We start from the raw sequence: 19,333 nt of genomic DNA, 5'->3' as shown, positions 1-19,333 counted from the left end.
TGGTGGTAAATCACACTGAGAACCCCTCTCATTGCAGAAATGTTCACATCTAAATACATACCATATGATAGCTGACTAACAGTACTCGTCAATTTCCTTATCTGCTTATCCAGGTTAGAGTTGTAGGATTGCTACTGATGAGTCTTGGCACATCATTGTAAAACTTGTTCAGTATCACATCTGCTTTATTTTGAATCTTTTTTTTTTTTTTAACTCCAATTACAATGTGTTTTTTTTTTCTTGTTGGAATAATTTAAAACTGCTGAATTTGGCTGGATGCATAACTTCGGGAGTCATAGTGGTGCCAAGATCTTTTTCAATTATCAGGGCACTGAATAAAAAATAGAGATTTCATTTACTATTAACTTAGCAAGTGAAAGGTCACTGGTCAGGAAGGGCATCTGGCATAAAACTGCCAAATGTAGCACTAATGCTGTGGCAAGGAAGTAGCTGAAAAGTAGTCCTCACCTTATTTAACAACCTTATTGTGGACAGTGGACTCCTTTGCACTTCATAACTTATCCCGACTGACTGTGTACACTCTTCCATATGTGGGACAGTCCCTTAAGTTCAGGTACACAGGTCTTATACACCTCTGTTCCTTTAAAATAATCCTGGTGTAATTCCAGATCCAGCTTTACAGTGGTGCAAAAAGTACTCATTACTGTGGCTCAGTCACACTAGGAGGCGGCAACCTCCTTGCGACAAGGACAAATCTGTCTACATTACATTAACTGATTGCAAGTAGCTGCAGTGACTGGGCAACCAAAGGTGGTCACCATCCACCTCTGGGTGACCAGTTTCAGGTCACCTGGTGGGAGGCGATCTGTTTCCAAATAAACAGTCTAAATTGGACTGATTGCAGTTGGTCTCAAGGTATGGAAATAATTGCTCTTCGCCAAATACTGCAAACAGTGCGAGTCAGGCTGCCAAAGAGTACTACTCACCTATGACACATCTCTGTGCCAAAAATAATTTGTCTCAGCTGGTAGCAAACTGGCTGTGGTCTTGTTATATTCCTACATAAAACCACTAGCACTTTATATAGCCTCTGTAGAAACTATCTACACCCTCACTTATCTTAACTGCACTACTGTATAGCTCTGTGTAAATAATCATTCTGTACATTCGATAATCTTTAATCCTACAACTGTTTACAACTTGCATAGTTCCCATTTCTGTATAACTGTATATCTCAGATTCTGTAAAGTTATTTATTTCATATTCTGTATAGTTTTTCATATTTATATCCTGTTCATATCCTGTACATAGCTTGTACTCACTACAGCCTGTACATACTTATAGTTATAGAATATTCACAACATACTTCATACCGTGTACATTATAACATACCATAATAGACCCATTTCTGTAACATACTCACATATCTATATTATTGCTAATATATATTGTAATATATCTATATCACTAAAGCACTTCTGGATGGATGCAAACTGCATTTCGTTGCCCTGCACCTGTGCATGTGCAATGACAATAAAGTTGAATTCTATTCTATTCTAAAAGCATTGTTACCAAGTAGCTCATATATCTTGGTTAAATTGTCTATTCTGCAGCAAATACATCACTATTTGTGGAGTTTCAGATCTGAGGCTATGACTGGACTCTAATTGTAAGTAAATATGTATTTGTATGTAAGCAGTAGCAGCAGTTTTCACTGATTTATCACATTGAATAAGCATATCGCAAACAGATATCATGCAGTTGACTACTTAACCCCATTCAGTCCCAACTGATTGCAGATTTTCTCAGTCTAGTGGTTTGCACGTTTTCCAAACAAGTGACAGCTCCCTGGTTTGATCCCAGGAGGATCCCTTTGGGGTTGTGACAAGTAGTGAATCTGGTGCATTTATAGTAAAGGCTGAAAATGCTGTTAAATTGTCAGAAACCCCAAATTCTTTAAATATCTTAATCTCGTAACGTGAATACCAATGCGCCCACGATGCAAAAGCATCATAGAGCAAGTACCACCTCAGCCCAGAGGGAACCCACAGCTCTTTTGTTGTGAGTTTTGTACACCAAATGATTAATGTAGCTATAATTTCGATAGCAAAATTGTTAGTTGCAAGCCTACCTGAAACGGTGAAACTGACTATATCACACTTTTGAACTGCAATCCTCAATCTTTGAACGCACGCAGCTTTTAGAGAAAACCTGATTCAGGCGTTCGGCAAAGCTCGTCTCTTTCTTCCTTCTGGCTTTGATCTGTGTACAGCTGCAATATTAAGTCCATCAGTCATTGTAGGCAAGTTCAACACGTCTCCAAACGGCCACTGGAAACAATCCAGCCATAAATCTTCCATTTACATGAATTACACATAGCAAACAGCAATCTGAAATATCAGCAGCCGGTTCTGATGATTGACGCCGTTGCTCCATGACAATCCAAAACCCCTGACAGGCAACAGAAGACAAAGCGGCTGCGAGCAGTCAAATTATATCAGGGCAGTTTTTCACCATCATAACACATCTCCTCGGGTTCTCAAGTTGCATTTTGTTTTTATAAAAACAGACATTTATTGCAAGTGAATTTAAAGACAGACACCTCTGATCTAATAAAGTTTTATTTTCTTAGAAATGGCCAGTTTCCTGTTTTCTTTTTTTGTCTTTCTAAGAAAGTATACCCTTTTTGGATTCCAACTAGCATCTACATAATGGTTATTGAATACTTCACAATATATTAAGTCTAGATGTTATGGTACATGCATACGATTCAGGCTGCATGAGGAGCCACAGTCACCACGATACACAGGGCTGGGGGTGAGACAGGGGAGGATATTTTTTTTTGGGGGGGGGGGGGGGGATGTGACTGCAGATTGTCTCTTTAGTTCCAGTTTTAGAGGAGTCTTGACACCTCCTATTGAAACCCTCTCCACAAAAAACACTGACTGCATCAATTTATAAACATATAATCACGCACACACAACTTTCACTGTACACGACACACATTTACACTCGTACTTTTTGTACAACTGTGGAGCTGCTCCACATGCCATTGAGTCTAATATACTAGAGGGTTTTCTTTTTTCCTTTTTTTTTTTTTTTTTTTTTAGTGTTTAAACGAGTTTCTCTTTCACAGAAAGAACTTCACAACTGGAACGTCTGAGTTTCTGCAGCCTGACAGGCTGTTTGGGCAGGAGAGGGGACGCTAACCAAAGAAAAATAATAATTATAATAATATATAATAAAATAAAAGACATTCAAATACAGTCAGCTTTTTGCTCAAAAATACAAAACTACATGAGAAAGCATTGAAATAAAATCCACTGATCTGAACATATATTAAAAAAAACAAACAAAAACAAAACAAAACAAAAAAAAAAAACAGAAAAAAAGAAAAGCTTAAGTGCTCCATCACACGCGCGCACACACACACCATCTTGCTTTTACCCACACACACGCACACACAACAGAGCAACATCCACCCATCCGTTGCCTAGGTACAACTGCCTGGGCAGCCAATAGAGATGGCAGCTACGAGGAAGCAGGAAGTCTTTGACAGCAGTTCTTATGATGACGACGATGGTGATGATGATGGTGTTGGTGAAGAGGGGTAGGAGCTGAGGTTAAAGAACTGTGAGATCGTCAATACTCGAACCTCTCTGCATAACTTTTCTCTTCCTCCCGCATTTGTTTATAGACTGCAATAAGAAACGCTCCAATAAGGAATCTCTTGTGGCCTTTCCGAGTCTTCCCTCAGCTCCACGGCTCCCTCTAGTGAAGTCTGCCTCCACTGCAGCTCGTATGCCTGCAGGCAGCAGGAAGCTGCTTCCTCTGCAGCCTCTTTTACCTCGATCCCGTCCGAGAGCGCCGCAATCAGAGTCTCTCTGGGTCCTTATGGCTGCGAGTGGATGCGTGTGTGTAACTGTGTGCGTTTATGTGTGTATGGCCGTGTGTAATGTCATGTGTCTGTACGCTTATGGGAGAAAATAACTCCACCAGAGGCTTTCAGTTATGTTGCAGCGTGTTGGACTCGATGGGCGGCGCCGAGTCATACAGAGTGTCCGTGTCGTGTGTGGGCTCTCCCGCCAGCGTGCATGGGTTGGACAATGTCCCCGCTCCACAGTCGCAGAAAAACCTGAAGACAACAGACAAGCAGGGATTTAAGCATAAACCTCAGAGACATTCAGGAACAAGAACTACTCTCTTTGCTTGAAACGGAGATGCATTTTTGTCAATATTTAATAAAAGTTATTAAATATTAAAACAGTGAAAAAAGAAAAAACTAAATCCTCACCGATCGTGCCGTATAAACTCTACATCATGTCCTTGGTGGCATTTTTTGATACAGTTAACACAGATGGCATTCCTATCTGTTGTATTACAGGTGTGACATCTGGAGAGACAAAGGGGAAAATCTCAAATCAGATTTAATTTTCATAACAGTAAGGTCAAATAAAGTAATCTAAAACCCCTGCACTAATTATTATTATTGTTGTTTAGCGACCTGCTTATTATAAATTTCTAGCTCAACCATTTGATCTTTAAATTCAAGACAATCCTCACAGCTGGAGGATCGTTTCTGCCTCAGTTTCACTGTACAATTCAATCTTTGCACCAGGCATAAAAATAAGTCAGTAACAAAATCAGCAAACATCAGTCAAATACAGGAGCACACTTTAAAGAGAAATCTGGGGACTAGAACAGCAGCTCGGGAGGAAGCCGTCTATAGTCAAACTAATCAGCTTTTAATCAACTGCCCAATCATTTCAGCTCTAAATAAAGAAGGCCTATTATACTCATTTATTCTTTGCATGATTTACATGTTCAAAGTAATCCCTCTCTCTGCTTAAAACAAGGCACTTTACAACTTTCTTCTAATTGACTGTCCCTACCACAGGGCTAGTGTGCTCACAGCTAAATCTATGCCTCATATTAATGACACTTTATTTGCATCATAAAGATCCAAGAGTAGAAAAAAAAAAATGGAGTAACTCTATCTAAAGCCTAAGCTTTTGGCTTAGTAGATTACTCGCAGAGTTAAATTTTGTGCATTTCAGTAACTACAGAAAATGACAAGGAGGGTAGTGAGAGGGTCAATGAAAGGTCTGAGGAGGAATTAAAGGTATCCACACAGGCAAAGACCATCAGCGACCAGAGAGCATGAAATTACAAAGTGCCTTCAAATGGGCATGACAGGATGCCAAACAGTACTGTCCAAAAGCCTTGAGCCACTCCTTATTTCTTTCCACTGTTATGAAAATGGGTGCAGTGATTTATTAAAGCATTGACAGAGCTAAGAAAGGTGGACAAATGTATTTTTGTGAATAAAATATAATTTAAGAGGTTCTTTGCCAACTTATCTGTTACATTTAGAGAACACTGGCTCATCCCTTTAGCTAAGTGCCCTTTTATGATTGAATGAGTCATAAGTCAGCGTTAAGTGTCTTAGCAAAAAAAAAGACTGTAGATGGACAAGTACACATAAGGTAAACATTAACAGAAAGCTTGGCTACTTGGAAGAAAAATAAATGAGAAGCAGCTCAAAACCTCCGCAGAGTATTACACAGAGGGTTGCCCAAGTAACCAGGGTCTGGAATGTCAACTAGCATTCAGCCATCAAGCTACAAAGCCATTTTCTTGGAGTCAGTTGTTTTGTGTGTGGATGGTTCTTAAGCCTTAAGTTAAGGATGCATAAGTTGTTGGGTCCCATTATTTGGGCATCCTCATTGTATGGGTTTGTGTATATACATGACAGAAAACATACTGGCGTTTCTCTGACGAGCTTTACCTGTAGAAGTCGTGCATGGGGTAACTGGTATAGCTGGAAATCTTATAGAGACACTGTCCTCTGCTTACCGCCTTCTCAATAGCATCCTGATTATTCAGAATTTTATTATCTGGAGGAGGAAAGGCAGGTTACTGACCAGGTCATGACCCGACTGAGCTACTCTTTAATGCACATATAGCAGCACGTTACCTTTCATGGTGACGTTGACCCCTGAGGCCAGAAAGAGGCCTCCAAAGCGATTGTTGAAAATCTGGTTGCCCTCCAGTGTCGCGGTGGCATGGTTGGTGATTTCAATACCTGGAAATGAGAAATCGTCCATGAGTAAAGGAAGGGTACAAATAAAGAGGATATCTGCGCCCATAAATCTAACCTGCTGCGAAGCCATCAAAAATGCGGTTCTTGCGTAGTACTGGATGACTGTTTGTGCTGATCAACACACCAGCCTGAGCGTTCCTGAAGATGTCGTTCTCTTCCAGCAGACCTAAAGAAGGTTAGATTTCACAATAAGCTAAATATACACACGAGCAAAAAAATAAATGAATCACATAGTAACAGAGGCGATGGTTTGTTCATCAAACATAAATAGCAGCTACATAAGAAAACTGGAGAAAAAAAAAAAAAAAAAAAAAAAACATGTCAGAAGCTCCCCATGGCCACCCGCATCATGCTGTGTTACCTCTGCCTCCGTTAAAGATGCAGATGCCTCCATCTCTGCCATCGTGGATCTTATTTCTTCTCAGTGTGGGGTTGCTGTCTGTCTTGATCCACACTCCTGCCATGGCATTATCAAAGATCTCGTTGTCCTCAATGAAGCCCAGACCTGTTGAATTTAACAGCATGATTAAAGTAAAAAGTATTTGCACATTATTTGGCAGACCCAGTGTAATGAATGAGTGACATACAGACCTGAGTTGTAGACTAAAATCCCTCCATTCTGGCCTCCCCAGATTTTGTTGCGCCTGATCTTTGGGTTGCTCCCCGTCCTTTAAAGATGTAACAATGATTGTAATTCATTTACCATATCAATGCAGTGGAGTGTACGGATATAAACATTAATGCCTAGTTATCTCTCCCTAGTATGAGCTATGTAACCTCCGTTTTAAGTAACAAATTTAACAGTGAGACAGATTTGTTCCCTTTCACCAAAAATGTCTTAACCTGCCAAAATTACACTGGAACCTCCATCTACAATTTCACAAATGTAACAAAAATGTGGTGTTACTGTATATTTGAATGCAAAAGTACTTAGTACTAAGAATACTATGCAACACCCACTGCAGTTAAGTTGAATCTTAATGCCTCAAATACATTTTGCGGCTTCATATAGATATGTTTGGTCAAACATTGCTCCTTTATTGGGAAATGTTGTTATAATGTTGGTCAAAGATAAGTATTAATGAGTATTTCTGCTCCTGATTAGAAAACTTTTCACTCTCAAAGTCAAAAATAATTAATTAAAAGGAATATGCTTTACCGTATTTGGACACCAGAGTACATGTGATTGTAGATGTCGTTATCTTCCAACACACCGTGCCCGTTGTCGTAGAAATATACACCAACCTGAAGTAAAAGGATGAAAGAAAGAAAGAAATAAGAATAGTTACAGGTAAAAATTAACTAGATTATAGATTGGAAACAGGAGCAGAACACACCAAAAAGTGTAGTTTCGGATTACTGGCAACAACACTGCAGTCATTTGAAAACAAAGGTGAAACACAAACACCCTAGAAACTAAGGAGCAGTGGCCTTATCCCAGTAGCTTTAGGGTTAAACTTTAATTTTCTGTAATACGAAGGCAGTTCCCTTCCCAGCAGAGGTCATGTTTGAGATTAGGACTGAAAGAATAAAAACTACAACTATGCACATCAATTATATTCCATAAAATCCTCCCATGTCATAATGACCGAGCTTTGATACTGATAAAGCTACAGCTTCGTCAGATTTTTCCCCTCACTCGTACCTTTATGGTTGGTTCTTTTATAAAATTATCTCCTCTGCTGCCTGTACACCTTTTTATGCCTGTGATTGGTCAGATGGTAACAGTGTCACCCCTTCCATTTAACATGCTTGGGGCTAAATTTGGGAAACTGAGTTGACTTATCTAGCAATAACCACCTCTGTGTGCCCACTTAGCTTGATTGCTGATGTTAGGGTAAGAGAAGGCAATTAAAGAAAAGATATCGTGGGTAAGCTGAACTTGATTCATAGTACAAGGCCTAGAAGTTAATGATAATCACCATCTAGTCTCAGTTTCCATAAATAAGCCCCTTAACAAGAATATTCGTGTTCACACAAAACTCCTAAAAAGAATGCCTTCAAAATATCATCCATCAAATCATTGATAATAAAACAAAGAACAAAAACGTTGTTTTATCTTCTCGTTGTGATGCCTTTCTTTGTTTTACATGTTTACAAACAAATTTTTATATTCTCAATTGAGAAGGATAAGGCATCTTTGCTTTGGACGTATACAGATTGGTAGGAAAGCAGAAAATGTCAACGACTTTTCCCTGAACAGTTTAATACAAAAATGAAATGTACAGACTGACAAATACTCAGATGCTGCAAGCTTAAACAAGATCCTCTTTAGTTGAGCTTTTACAATGCAGGGTTTTAATATTAAATGTACTGCTAACACATTTATTGTTTTACATGCTGATATTGGCTAATATTAAAACAAATAAACCGAACGAGAATCAGATTATTAATGTCAGCTCTTGTTTTTACCTGTTTGCCACTGTGAATGCGGTTCTTGCGGAGGACGGGAGTGCTGCCTGTCGTCACCCACACTCCTGCAAGCGTGTTGCTATAGACCTCGTTCTCCTCAATCACCCCTTGGCCTTTCTCATGCTAAAACAAAAACAGGTTGTTACAAACTTGTGGGTGTGGATTTTAAACACTGGGGAAATAATCTCAATCAACCAGATATCACATCTACCACGTAAATGCCTCCATGCTGTCCATCATGGATCTTGTTATGCCGTACAATGGGGCAGCTGTTGGTTCGAATCTGGATCCCTGCTAAGGCGTTACCGTGGATGTCGTTACTTTCTATCAAACCCCGCCCATCTCCAAATATGTACACCCCTCCTTGGTTACCATTGAATATAGCATTTCCCCTGAAATGAATAAATCAAATTCTATTAAACAATCTTGAATTCAACAGATCTTCCACTGCCTTTTCCCCCCAGTTTATTATCTTACCGTATCGTTGGGTCACTGTTGGACGTGATCCACACACCGGCAAAATTATTCGCATAGATTTTGTTCTCTATAAACTGGCCCCGCCCCTTCTCGTGGACATAGATGCCTCCTGTTTGGCCGTGGTGGATCTCACAACGGACCACTGTGGGGTTGGCGTAAGCTTTCACCTCAAAGCCTGCTATGCGATTTCTATGGATGTTACAGTTCTCAAAGTAGCCCTGAAAGCCAGAAAAGACAACAAGTGAGTTCATCTGTGATGCTTACACAGAAAAATGTAAGAAAACACAATTTACAGTAGTTACCATGCCATGGTCAAAAGTGAACACCCCAACATCTCTTCCGTGATGGATGTGGTTACGTCTAATGATGGGATTACCGTGGTTTTTCACCCAAATTCCTGCTAGCGCATTGTTACTGATTTCATTGTCTTCATAAATGCCCTGTAACAAAAAACAGTACGTGTAAGTCAGAAACATAATCTTGCCAAACATTTGTACGTGTGTATTCATGGAGATTTATTTTCGTTTTACCTGTGCATGGTCTGTAATGTACAGTCCTACATTCTCACAGTCACTGATGTTGCAGTGTTTGATGGTTGGACACGCTCCCTGTCCACTCACACACACAGCTGAACCCACTAAACACAAAAAGAGGGAAAGAGAATTGTGACATGATCTTTAAAGACTGATCAGTTTTCTAATCGACTGACAGTAATCAATTCAATTTTATTCATTAGAAATGCAGGAAAAGACTTGATCTTTGGAACTACACAAGTGTTTACAGCACACCAGTGCCCTGATCAGCAATAACACATGCAACTAAAATACAAATAATGCAGAACCATTTCATATTGAGTTCATATGCACAACTAGTGTCCATGAACCAGTAAATAGAACAAATGCAATTTTAACCAGGATTTAAATGCTGTAGTATTACTGTTAAATTCATGACTGCTTCTTGCAGTTTGTGCAATAAAAAAAGTCTTTGCATTCAATCAACACAGACTGAAGTATCACTTCATGTTACTCTCACACATACAGTAGCTGTAGTGCCTTTGGAAACCCACAAATATTTGCCCCAATAGTCAACTAGAGAAATAGAAGTACAACAGAAACTGGAACCAAGTAAGAAAAACATTTTCAGAGATTTCTGAGAAGCCTGATAATTTTACTCTTATATCTCCAAGCCCTCCAATGCTAAATCTAGGCTAACCTGGAGACTGATCAGTTAAGTGAAATAAAAAAAATAATAATAATTAAAAATTAAGAAAAAAAAAAAAAAAAAAAAAAAAATTAGGGCTACAGCTGTGATTTCAAATCAAAGAAAACCTTGGCTCAGACCAGAACATACACAAAAACAAAAGGTTCCACAACATCATGTAAAAATAGTTCAGTCCTGCAGCAAACACCACATTTGTGAAGCTGAATATTCACATGCCAACAAGGCACACGCCGAGTCCTGCTTCACAAGGTTGTCCAGGGTCAGGAGTACGTCCCTATAACCTGTAACAAGGAGGTATAATTGTGTGAAATACCTGTACACGTGGAGCGGATAACGCAGTGGTCGATGTTGGGGCTGCAGTTCACCGTGATCTCCAGACAGTGGTGGGCGTTATGGTGCTGCGCTGACTTGTCATCGGGATTAAACTGAGGAGAGAAAAGCAGCAGAATTTAGAACGAGCCACGATTACTGACAACACATTGAGCTTCTGTCCTCCCACAACATCCACACTGGACTCCTCCTACTGGAGGCATTAGTGCAAGTAATACTTGAAGCTCATAACAGGATATTTCAAGGCACCTTAAAACATCCTGTTATGATACAATACTTGCGTTTTTTTTTAACGCAGAAAGGACAAAATATGTCTGCCATATTTTTCTCAAGATTTACAATTTCTTGTAGCCAATTTAACCTTTAATACTAAATCACCAAATACACAAAGATGCTGTGCCTCAAATGACACTTCCACTATCTCAGGTGCATAAGTCAGGGTTATAGAAACTAGAGAAGTAGAGAGGGCCTCAGGAAATCATATTGCTCTCCCACCTTTAATTAGCAGCTAATCAATGAAAAGACATCAGTCACACACAAGGCCATAACTTTCCACATTGTAAAGCATTTCTCATGATCTCTTTCCACATTCACCAAGCTGTAGATGACTGCGAGGCCCTCATAATTATCATTACAGGGTCCATGTTGTTTGTTATTAAACTAATGTGATTTTTGCTCAAGTACATGTTCTATTTGAGCCACAGAGACTCCCATGAGTTTCAATTAAGGACGCAATTTTGTCCTTAAGTATGAATGAACAGATCAGAGACTAAGCTGGACTCTCAAACACTGAGACTACATAACCTAACAACAGAGCATTGTGATGGCACTAAAGGACAATCTTTGATACCGAATCACTCTTTAAGTGTAAAAGCTGAGACATACAGTTACCTTGATGGTCATGTATCCCACATACGCATCCTCTGAGCCCTCCATGAAGACGAACGTTGAGTCTCTTGTGTTCTCTATTATCACCTTGTCTGCTACTTTATTAGGAGCTGAGGGGAAAGCATAGAACAATGATTAACACCCTCATTCAGCCAGGTCCAGTTCATGCACAGCAATGAAGTCTTTTACAGTTGCAGCATAGATTTAAGTTCATTTAAGCAATTACATTTTGTTTTTCTCCCCACAGCCACAAAAGCAACTCTAACTACTACAAATAGATGCATTATTTTTAATACTTGGAAGTGAAATCGATGGCTGCCTAAAGTCTGTAAACCAAACGTCACCAAATGTTGAAATATTTTGCCACTCCTTTCCTGCAGCCACCTTTAAATGATAGCACTGTCATTAACAGGTGAACAGGAAAGAAATTAATTAATTAACAGGGAAGAAAGACAGACCCCCATGGGGAAATTCCTCTCTGCATTTAACCCATTCACTCGGTGATTGGGCGCCATTGGGTGCCCGGGGAGCAGGGTGTAGGGATGGTGCCTTGTTCAGGGGTACCTCAGGGTAGCAGTTCAGTGGATTCGAGCCACCGACCTTCCGATCATGGGGCCACCACTCTACCTACTGAGCTATCCCTGCCCCTTGAAAAGCATGCTCAGTTGAGCTGAGGTCATGTGACTGACTGACATTTAAAAACATTACATTTCTTTGCTTAAGCTGATCACGGATTCCTTTCACAGTATTGTTGGCTCACCTTATCAGTTTTACAGCACTGAGTGAACAGAAAATACTACTCTGCACACATCAGCATGCATTCTGCTATTTCTGTCAGCAGTAACATAATAAACACCAGTGACCTGGTTCTATAGGAAGTCGCACAGATCAATGCTGTAACATTGCCTTCTTAATGTTTAAAAGATAAAATGAAATTTGCTTTGGATCATTAGCATTTCCTTTCCTTCTCCATACTTTCTCAAATTTTTGGCAAGTAAATTTTGGTTCAAAGAGTGATTTGATTCAACGACTCTTCCATAGAAACGGAACAAATAAAAAGAAAACAAAGAGATGGGTTAGGGAAGATTGAGTGAAAACATAGCATATATAGGTTCTGAAAATATCTCACTTTTGCTCTGACTAGCACTCCAAGCAGCCGTATTCACACAGGTAACAAGGCAAAACTTTGCTCTGGCATTTTAGTTGGGAAAACTCCCTTTTAACAAGAAGAAACCTCCAGCAGGACCAGCTTCAGAGAAGGGCAACCATCTGCTACACTCAGTTGAAGGTTTGAGGATAAGAGAAGAGAAATAAGATGGGACAAAACAGACTGATGTGTGTCTTGTGGCTTTATGGATAGACAAGGCTGCATGTTGTTTGCACAGCAATGAAAATGTATGCTTTGCCTTCTAATATTACTGCATAAGGGTTCTGAGAACCAGGAACTCCATATTTAACTGTAATGTGTGAGAAACACTCCCCATCTATACAACCCCGCCCTCCCCAAAAAAGAAACAAAAACCAAAACTCAGATGGTTTCAAATCACTCTATTTCTATTTCTTTAATAACAATATAATGTTTGAGTATTTGTAGCAAAATATACTGGTCAGTGGTATCTGAGGTCTAACAAGACATGCACGGAGACGCATCCGCTGTCAGAGACCACAACATCATACTTAGCTTTCACTAGCACAGTTTCTTTACTATAATGAATTCTGAAACCTGACTGAGACTGTTGTATTGCTGAGTTCAGCAGTGTAATTCTTATTTCTTTGGAGGTAATTAAAAAACAAATCAAAACAAAAAACCCAACAAGTCAGCAGTTACCAGATAACCAAATGAGTTATTAGCCATCTATATCTATGCAATTGGACTAATGTACTTTCATCTTTATGTGAGAGCTTTCTAATCTTTGTTTAATGTCACATGGTTTCTTTGTGTTATCACTCAGATGCATCTGGCTATGATGAGTGCACAGATGCATGTGTTTGTTTTTTTAATTCAGTCTATAGAAATGAAACTGCTAGGAATTGCAGGTTTAAAAATAAAAATAGAAAAAAAAAAAAAAGCACATTTCACATGGTGCATCTGAGTGCTAATGTTAATTGATGTACATTGTTTCTTTTTAACTAAAAACCACCCCTTCTCGTGTTGTACAAACAGTGATGTCACCAGAGCCTGTCGCCATTTATACTGAGCCCTCAGACAAAACCTCCCCATCAGTGCTGGGATACAAGTAGAAGAAGTCCAAATAAAAACCAAAGTGATTGGGGAAGGGTTTTTCTTCAGAAAGTCTCATCCTTTCAAGCTGTTGCAACATCTCTCCCTGTATAATCTGAAAATCTGAGTTTCTGTGCTGATATTGAAATGGCGGTAAAAACTGACATGATAGTACATTCGTGTCTTCGACTGGCCAGCTAAGCCCGGATACAAAAATAGAAAGATAACCCGACCAGCCGAAACAACACCAAAGAGTGGCTCGCACCAGTGGATGTAATGTCACTTTTGGTGTGAGATGCTGTTTCAGAGGGTGACAGCAGTGGGTATAATGAGCTCTGTAGTCTTCTTTCTCCCCCTCACAGCAGCCTAATGATGGCTTTCTTTACTTTTACTGACACCACTTTGAAATGCATACTGCTACAAAAATGCATCAAGCAACATAATAAAAAAAAAGAAACAGGCTAAATCTTCCCACAAAAGTATCACTCAAATCAGTCCATTGTCTAATTTTTTTTTTTCAGGAAGCGAAAAAAAAATAAAAAATTAGGTACTGTGTAAAAAAGAAAAATGTTGTAAATCCTAAGTGCTTCTTTCACCCTTTGACTCCTCTTGCAAATGCAAAATTACACAAGCAATGTAGACAATGTACACAACTGAAGTGCATCTTCTTCTGCAGAGAGATGCTGAGTGCATGCAGCAGAGGCATCAAGATAATGTTTTAACTATCTTTCAGTGAAGGCAACTTGCTCACCTGCACCAATCATGGTGATCGGGGATTCGATGTAAATCCACTCATCGGTATAGATTCCAGAGTGAACAAAGATGAGACCATCGAAATGGGCCTCTTGTACCCCACCCAGTGCATCCTCAATGGTGTCATAATACTGCAGGAGAAAGACAAAGAATTCATTCATTCCAGGTCAGTTTGGAAACACATGCAGATGTTTAAATTACCTGTGCAACTCAGAAATATTTGTGCTGTACACTCCATCTACAGTTTTAACTTACCAGCATATTCTCTCTGCCTTTGTATCTGCCAGGGTTACTGTAGAAATGTTCAGCAAAGCCTGGTTTTACATGTGCGCCTTTGTACTGTAGCACAGAATAAGAACAAGGTCAGTACATATTGCTCTTGATCCTTGGACCTCAACATCAAACGGCAGAGCAAAAAAAATCATAATTTTCTAGGTGTCAAAACAATGGCGCTACTCAGTGTTTTCCTGACCTCTTTGGTTAGCAATCCTTGTTTAATTGTAAGAGGCATAATCATTTTATTAATAACGAGGAAAAGTGAGAGGGGATGTTTTTTTTTTCTTGATCCCTGTTCTGTAAATCATCATGTAGTAAAATTAACCTGAACACCCCATGCAACCAAAAAAAAAAAAAAAACCAACCACAAGAGAATGACAACATAGGCAGTGTCAAAACAAAGAGTTACTTGCAATAGATGCAACAACAAGATACTGCAGTGGTTAATGTTATAACAAGCAGCTCACTGCAAGGACTAAGACATCTACAAAAACCTTAGCAACTATAAAAAGCAAAATAACTAAAGTCAATGTGACTTGAAAACCAAATCATACATTTGACAGGCATTTCTTCCTACAGGTAAACTACAGGTAAGAATTCACTGCACAGAAGTTCTGACAGGCCGTGTATAAGCAGCGAAAAAGCTATCCGTCATTGAGTTTGACCAGTTTCCTGTTGATAAAAGGCACTAGGCAACCACTTCTCTGAAATTCTGACACTCCAGCTTGTTTCCAGAAAGTAATGACACCAGATTAAAACCTTTAACTACTCAATTTTACTTGACTTTAAAAGTAAAGACACTGCACAAAAGGCATTCAGTGGTCACAGGGCAGACGTACATATGACAAATATCTGATCAATTACCTTCGACCATTTCTGTGCTTGCAAGGAACATTCGTCACAGGCTCATTATTGTTATGAGTCAAATGATATTTACGCTTCTATAGCTCCATATACAAATGATAAAACTTCTAAAATTCAGAGATATTGATTCAATTCTTAAATGCGTTTTGCTGTGTGTGCAACATGAAGCTGCACTATTCCCACAGAGTGACACATTTTTTTTTTTTTTTAAACTACACCGAGTAGCAAAATTGTACTGCAAACCCATACACAAAGTTCAAAACTCTACAGTGTTTACTTTGATGTGTAGAAAGAAAAACAAAGGACAACATTCACTACTAATACTACTACTGATCACAGTGATGATGATGAATAACTCACCAGCTGCTGGAAGCTCTCCTTCCAGGGATTTGGATGTTCATGCTCTTCTGGGCTAACTTGATAGAACCTGCCTGGCTCAGGATGCATCATTGGACGTGTGTACTCAAACACCTCCATATACAGGCGCTTCCTAGATAATTAAACACCACATTCAAAACATACCTTGGATGTCTCTTTGTTTAATGACTACAATATGCAAAATGGGAACAATGCACTGACCATAAGATTGGATCGTTTGCTAGCTGGCTGAATCGTTTGCAGACACAAGCTGCCTGACAAAGGTCCTGTTCCAGTAAGTAGGAGAAAATCTTCAAAACGACCTCATCTGGAAGCTTCTGCTGCAGATATTGCTCTGCTGGTGCTGCTAAAAATATACAGAACACACACACACACACACACACACACACACAAAATCAAAAAGGTAAGATTTATGAGAATCACTTCACTACAAGAACATTAAGTCATGCTATTTAATAGATTGGGGGAAAAAAAATGAATCACTGTCCTTGCCCAGCTGCAGACATTTAACACACACCTGGCAGGTCGTGGCTCTTACCGGACACACGTGCCCGCTTGGCTCGATGGCCAAAGGCCTCTGTTGATGAAGTTGAAGCTCCCTGTAAAAGGTGATGAGTAGGATATAAACTTCAATGCCAAGAAAGTACTGAGCAATCAACAGGAAATTTACTGCTGTGCCACAAAATTATTGCTCCTTTAGTGGAGGACAACTAATCAGCCATTCTCTCCCACTCACAGTCATACACAACATTGCAGTAAATTACTCAAAAAGTGCTTCTGTCTAACCTCCATTGGGCCCTTGCTAGGGCAGGCTGAGGCGGTGGCGGCAGCGGCGGTTCTCTTGGGAAGCAGGGTCTTGCGTCGAAGCTGGTAGGGACTGTTCTGGGCACCTGGACCGGACTCCTCAATAGCCATTTCAGCTGCAGCAGGCGCCTCCTCATCTAAGTAGAAAAGCAGAAACATATTCTACATATACACACACCACTTTCAAGAAAGGCACCTCGGTGAACAAAGCTGGTTTACAAAGCAGGGTGAGTCATGTATTTTAAAAAAAAAATTACATTAAAAAAAGATAAAAATCAACATTTTCTTAAGAAGTCTCATCTCTTTTTTACCAATTTTTCACACCTATAATGTTTCCAGAAATGGCAACACTTTTATTATCCAGATCATTATCGACACAGTGGTGCACATTTAAATCCCATACTGTATGCCAACTGCGCAGGCTAACAGCCTGGGTAATAGCTGGCAAGGCAGACAAAGGTTGGTGATTGATAATGACAGATGCACCCGCTGCAGCCACATTACCAGTCTTATATGTTTAGTTATTCCCAACAGATATCAGTCGGCGTGCATTTGTCTGTAAGACGGTCCTGTGTGTGCAGAATCAGACACATCTTTTATGGTGCTGTCAAATTAAGGGCCGCCTATGATGGCGATCAGACGTGCGGCTAATGGCTAAAAACTGAACTGCGTAGCTGGTAAATCCGCCGTGTAAACAAATCATACCACGGCTAGCAGTCACCGAGAGTAAGGAAGGGGGATAGTGCTAAAATCTGCTGCCTGCATTAGCTTCAAACTGCAGCGCAAAGAGCACAAAATGGACTCGGTGAATTTATCCAATTTCCACCGTATCATCTATCACAGCTGATCTGTGTGGCCTCTTCAAGCTGCAGGGGAGGGGAGGGGGGTAGCTAGTTAGCTTTGCCCTCATTCGCTGCTAATGTTTTTGTTAACGTTACACCCCAAAAATGGCAGTCCAAAGACGCCGCAGATTTACACCCTCAGAAACGGTAGTGACAGCTGGGAATGCACCGCTCGAGCAGACGCGGAGATTGTGGTGTGAGCGACTGGAGTCGATCCCTTTGCCTCCCGCTGAGGTTACCTGAATCTGAGCTATTAATGTTGTAGCTACATACGCATTACGTTAAGCGAAGACAACCCCCCCCCCCCCAACCACCATCTAACCTGGTGAGCTAGCTAGCGACGTTAGCTAGCCCCAATCACTCAAGCCAAACAAAGCGAGGCCTGGCCTGAGCCATAGAGCGAGAAGCCTCGGTGTTTCCTGCCGAATCCGACGCCTGTAGGAGCGCTAAACGTACCATTAGCTAAAAGGGAGGGGTTATGTAAAGGCTGTTACGCCTGACATTACTTCGTGTGAAACCTTTAGCTTGACCGTGGAGTAGCGTACCTCTGTCCCCGTTGTTCCGCTCGGGCTGCACCGGGCGCGGCCTCGACACTCGCCTGGGTCTCCTGTTGGTGGCTCTGACGGAGTTCATCTGGGGAGTTGGTTGTTGGAAAAAATACACTGCTATCCTCGACCTCCCGCTACCAAATTTAGCCCGCAACCCAAACAGCCACCCGGACAGCAGTTATTCCCGGTTACACCCAAACAATTGCGATCAAAAACCCGCTAGTATTTGGGGTGTAATCGCGTTTTTTTTTTTTTCTTCCTCCGTCGGTGTCACAGCTCCCCCCGTTTCACCGCTCGGTGCCAGCTCCGTCTCAGTCTGTAGCAGGAGGAGCCATTAACCCACACGGGAAACAATCGCGAGAAAAAAAAGAACACAAGGTCCGATGGACCAATAATATTTACCATCTCATAATCTCACCCTGCAGCGACCAATCAGAAGCGCCATATCAAACGACTTGCCAAAACCTTTCTGTTGGGGTTCGGAGTCGGTCAAGCGGCGATTTGATCATTGCAGGACACATCAAGGGGCTGTACAAGCGTCACGTAAGTGTATTTTACGGGTTAATTGTAAACCAAACACACAAAACTGGACTTAACTGCAAAAAGAAAAGCTATTAAAATGAATTTGTGTAAAAATAACTGATATGGGCTGATGTTCTGGTGGAAAATACGAGTCAGTTGAGAGATGTGTTTGTATTTAAATGGTAATTATGTTCAATTAGGAATTTTTCTAAATAAAAGTCGAACTTTTGGAATTCAATATTTTTTTGATTTCACTACACACACAAAAAACATTTGTAAATTAGCTTTTTGGAAAAATTGGTTATTAATTAAAAGTTTTAAACCAATGCGCAGTTAGTTTTATTTATTTATTTATTTATTGTTGCATTTTTATGGTGTAAATTTAAAGGCAGACTGATTGACTACACTTTTTTCTTTTGCATTCATAAATTCAAGTACAATTACAGTCACTTTACATTGCAGCCACATTTCTAAGCCCACTGGAATTGAGTGAATGGACACTGACAAAATTACAGATTTTGAGTGGAATGCAACTTTAACGCTTTAACTTGTATATTTATTATGCACGACGACCACCAGAGGGCATTGTTTATCTGCCAACGATTAGTCTTGAACTTGAAGGCTTTATACTGAGGGTGTTTTGTTATACCGTCTCCAGTGCTGTCTAGAGAAGATGTCAGAGAGCATAACGGCATGTCTTTCGGTATTGCAACACTCACTTTTTTTTAGTGCA

The 19,333-nt window shown here is 40.2% G+C and overlaps 1 protein-coding gene across 4 annotated transcripts; it reads right to left on the bottom strand.

The window, feature by feature from the left end:
- Positions 1-2,566: 2,566 nt before the first annotated feature.
- fbxo11b (F-box protein 11b) lies at positions 2,567-18,413 on the bottom strand. Of its 4 annotated transcripts, none has more exons than XM_040039005.1 (22): positions 18,076-18,413; positions 16,671-16,825; positions 16,402-16,483; positions 16,086-16,230; positions 15,867-15,996; positions 14,622-14,705; positions 14,365-14,497; positions 11,396-11,502; positions 10,488-10,599; positions 9,484-9,590; positions 9,256-9,393; positions 8,954-9,171; positions 8,688-8,868; positions 8,477-8,599; positions 7,224-7,309; positions 6,656-6,732; positions 6,426-6,569; positions 6,120-6,230; positions 5,939-6,046; positions 5,750-5,858; positions 4,256-4,354; positions 2,567-4,096 (listed from the first exon to the last, which is right to left on the bottom strand). In XM_040039005.1, the coding sequence occupies exons 1-22, from the start codon at positions 18,161-18,163 to the stop codon at positions 3,967-3,969; spliced, it is 2,667 nt and encodes an 888-aa protein (XP_039894939.1). In that variant the 5' UTR covers positions 18,164-18,413; the 3' UTR covers positions 2,567-3,966. The 4 variants fall into 4 exon arrangements, with proteins under 4 accessions (XP_039894939.1, XP_039894940.1, XP_039894941.1 ...); XM_040039006.1 differs by having other exon boundaries at positions 16,086-16,227; XM_040039007.1 differs by having other exon boundaries at positions 16,423-16,483.
- Positions 18,414-19,333: the final 920 nt, after the last annotated feature.

The sequence above is a fragment of the Simochromis diagramma genome, unplaced genomic scaffold, assembly GCF_900408965.1.
Source record: "Simochromis diagramma unplaced genomic scaffold, fSimDia1.1 OVJJ01000402.1, whole genome shotgun sequence".
Taxonomy (NCBI): Eukaryota; Metazoa; Chordata; class Actinopteri; order Cichliformes; family Cichlidae; genus Simochromis; species Simochromis diagramma.
Note: the sequence above shows the minus strand (reverse complement) of the source record. Positions and strands in the feature narration are given on the sequence as shown.

Excerpts from the sequence above, each read along its gene's own strand:
- fbxo11b (XM_040039005.1), bottom strand. The coding sequence starts at position 18,163 with ATGAACTCCGTCAGAGCCACCAACAGGAGACCCAGGCGAGTGTCGAGG. Across the intron at positions 6,733-7,223 it reads TACTCTGGTGTCCAAATACG|GACGGGGAGCAACCCAAAGA; the intron begins GTAAAGCATATT and ends ACATCTTTAAAG. Across the intron at positions 4,097-4,255 it reads GAGTTTATACGGCACGATCG|GTTTTTCTGCGACTGTGGAG; the intron begins GTGAGGATTTAG and ends TGTTGTCTTCAG.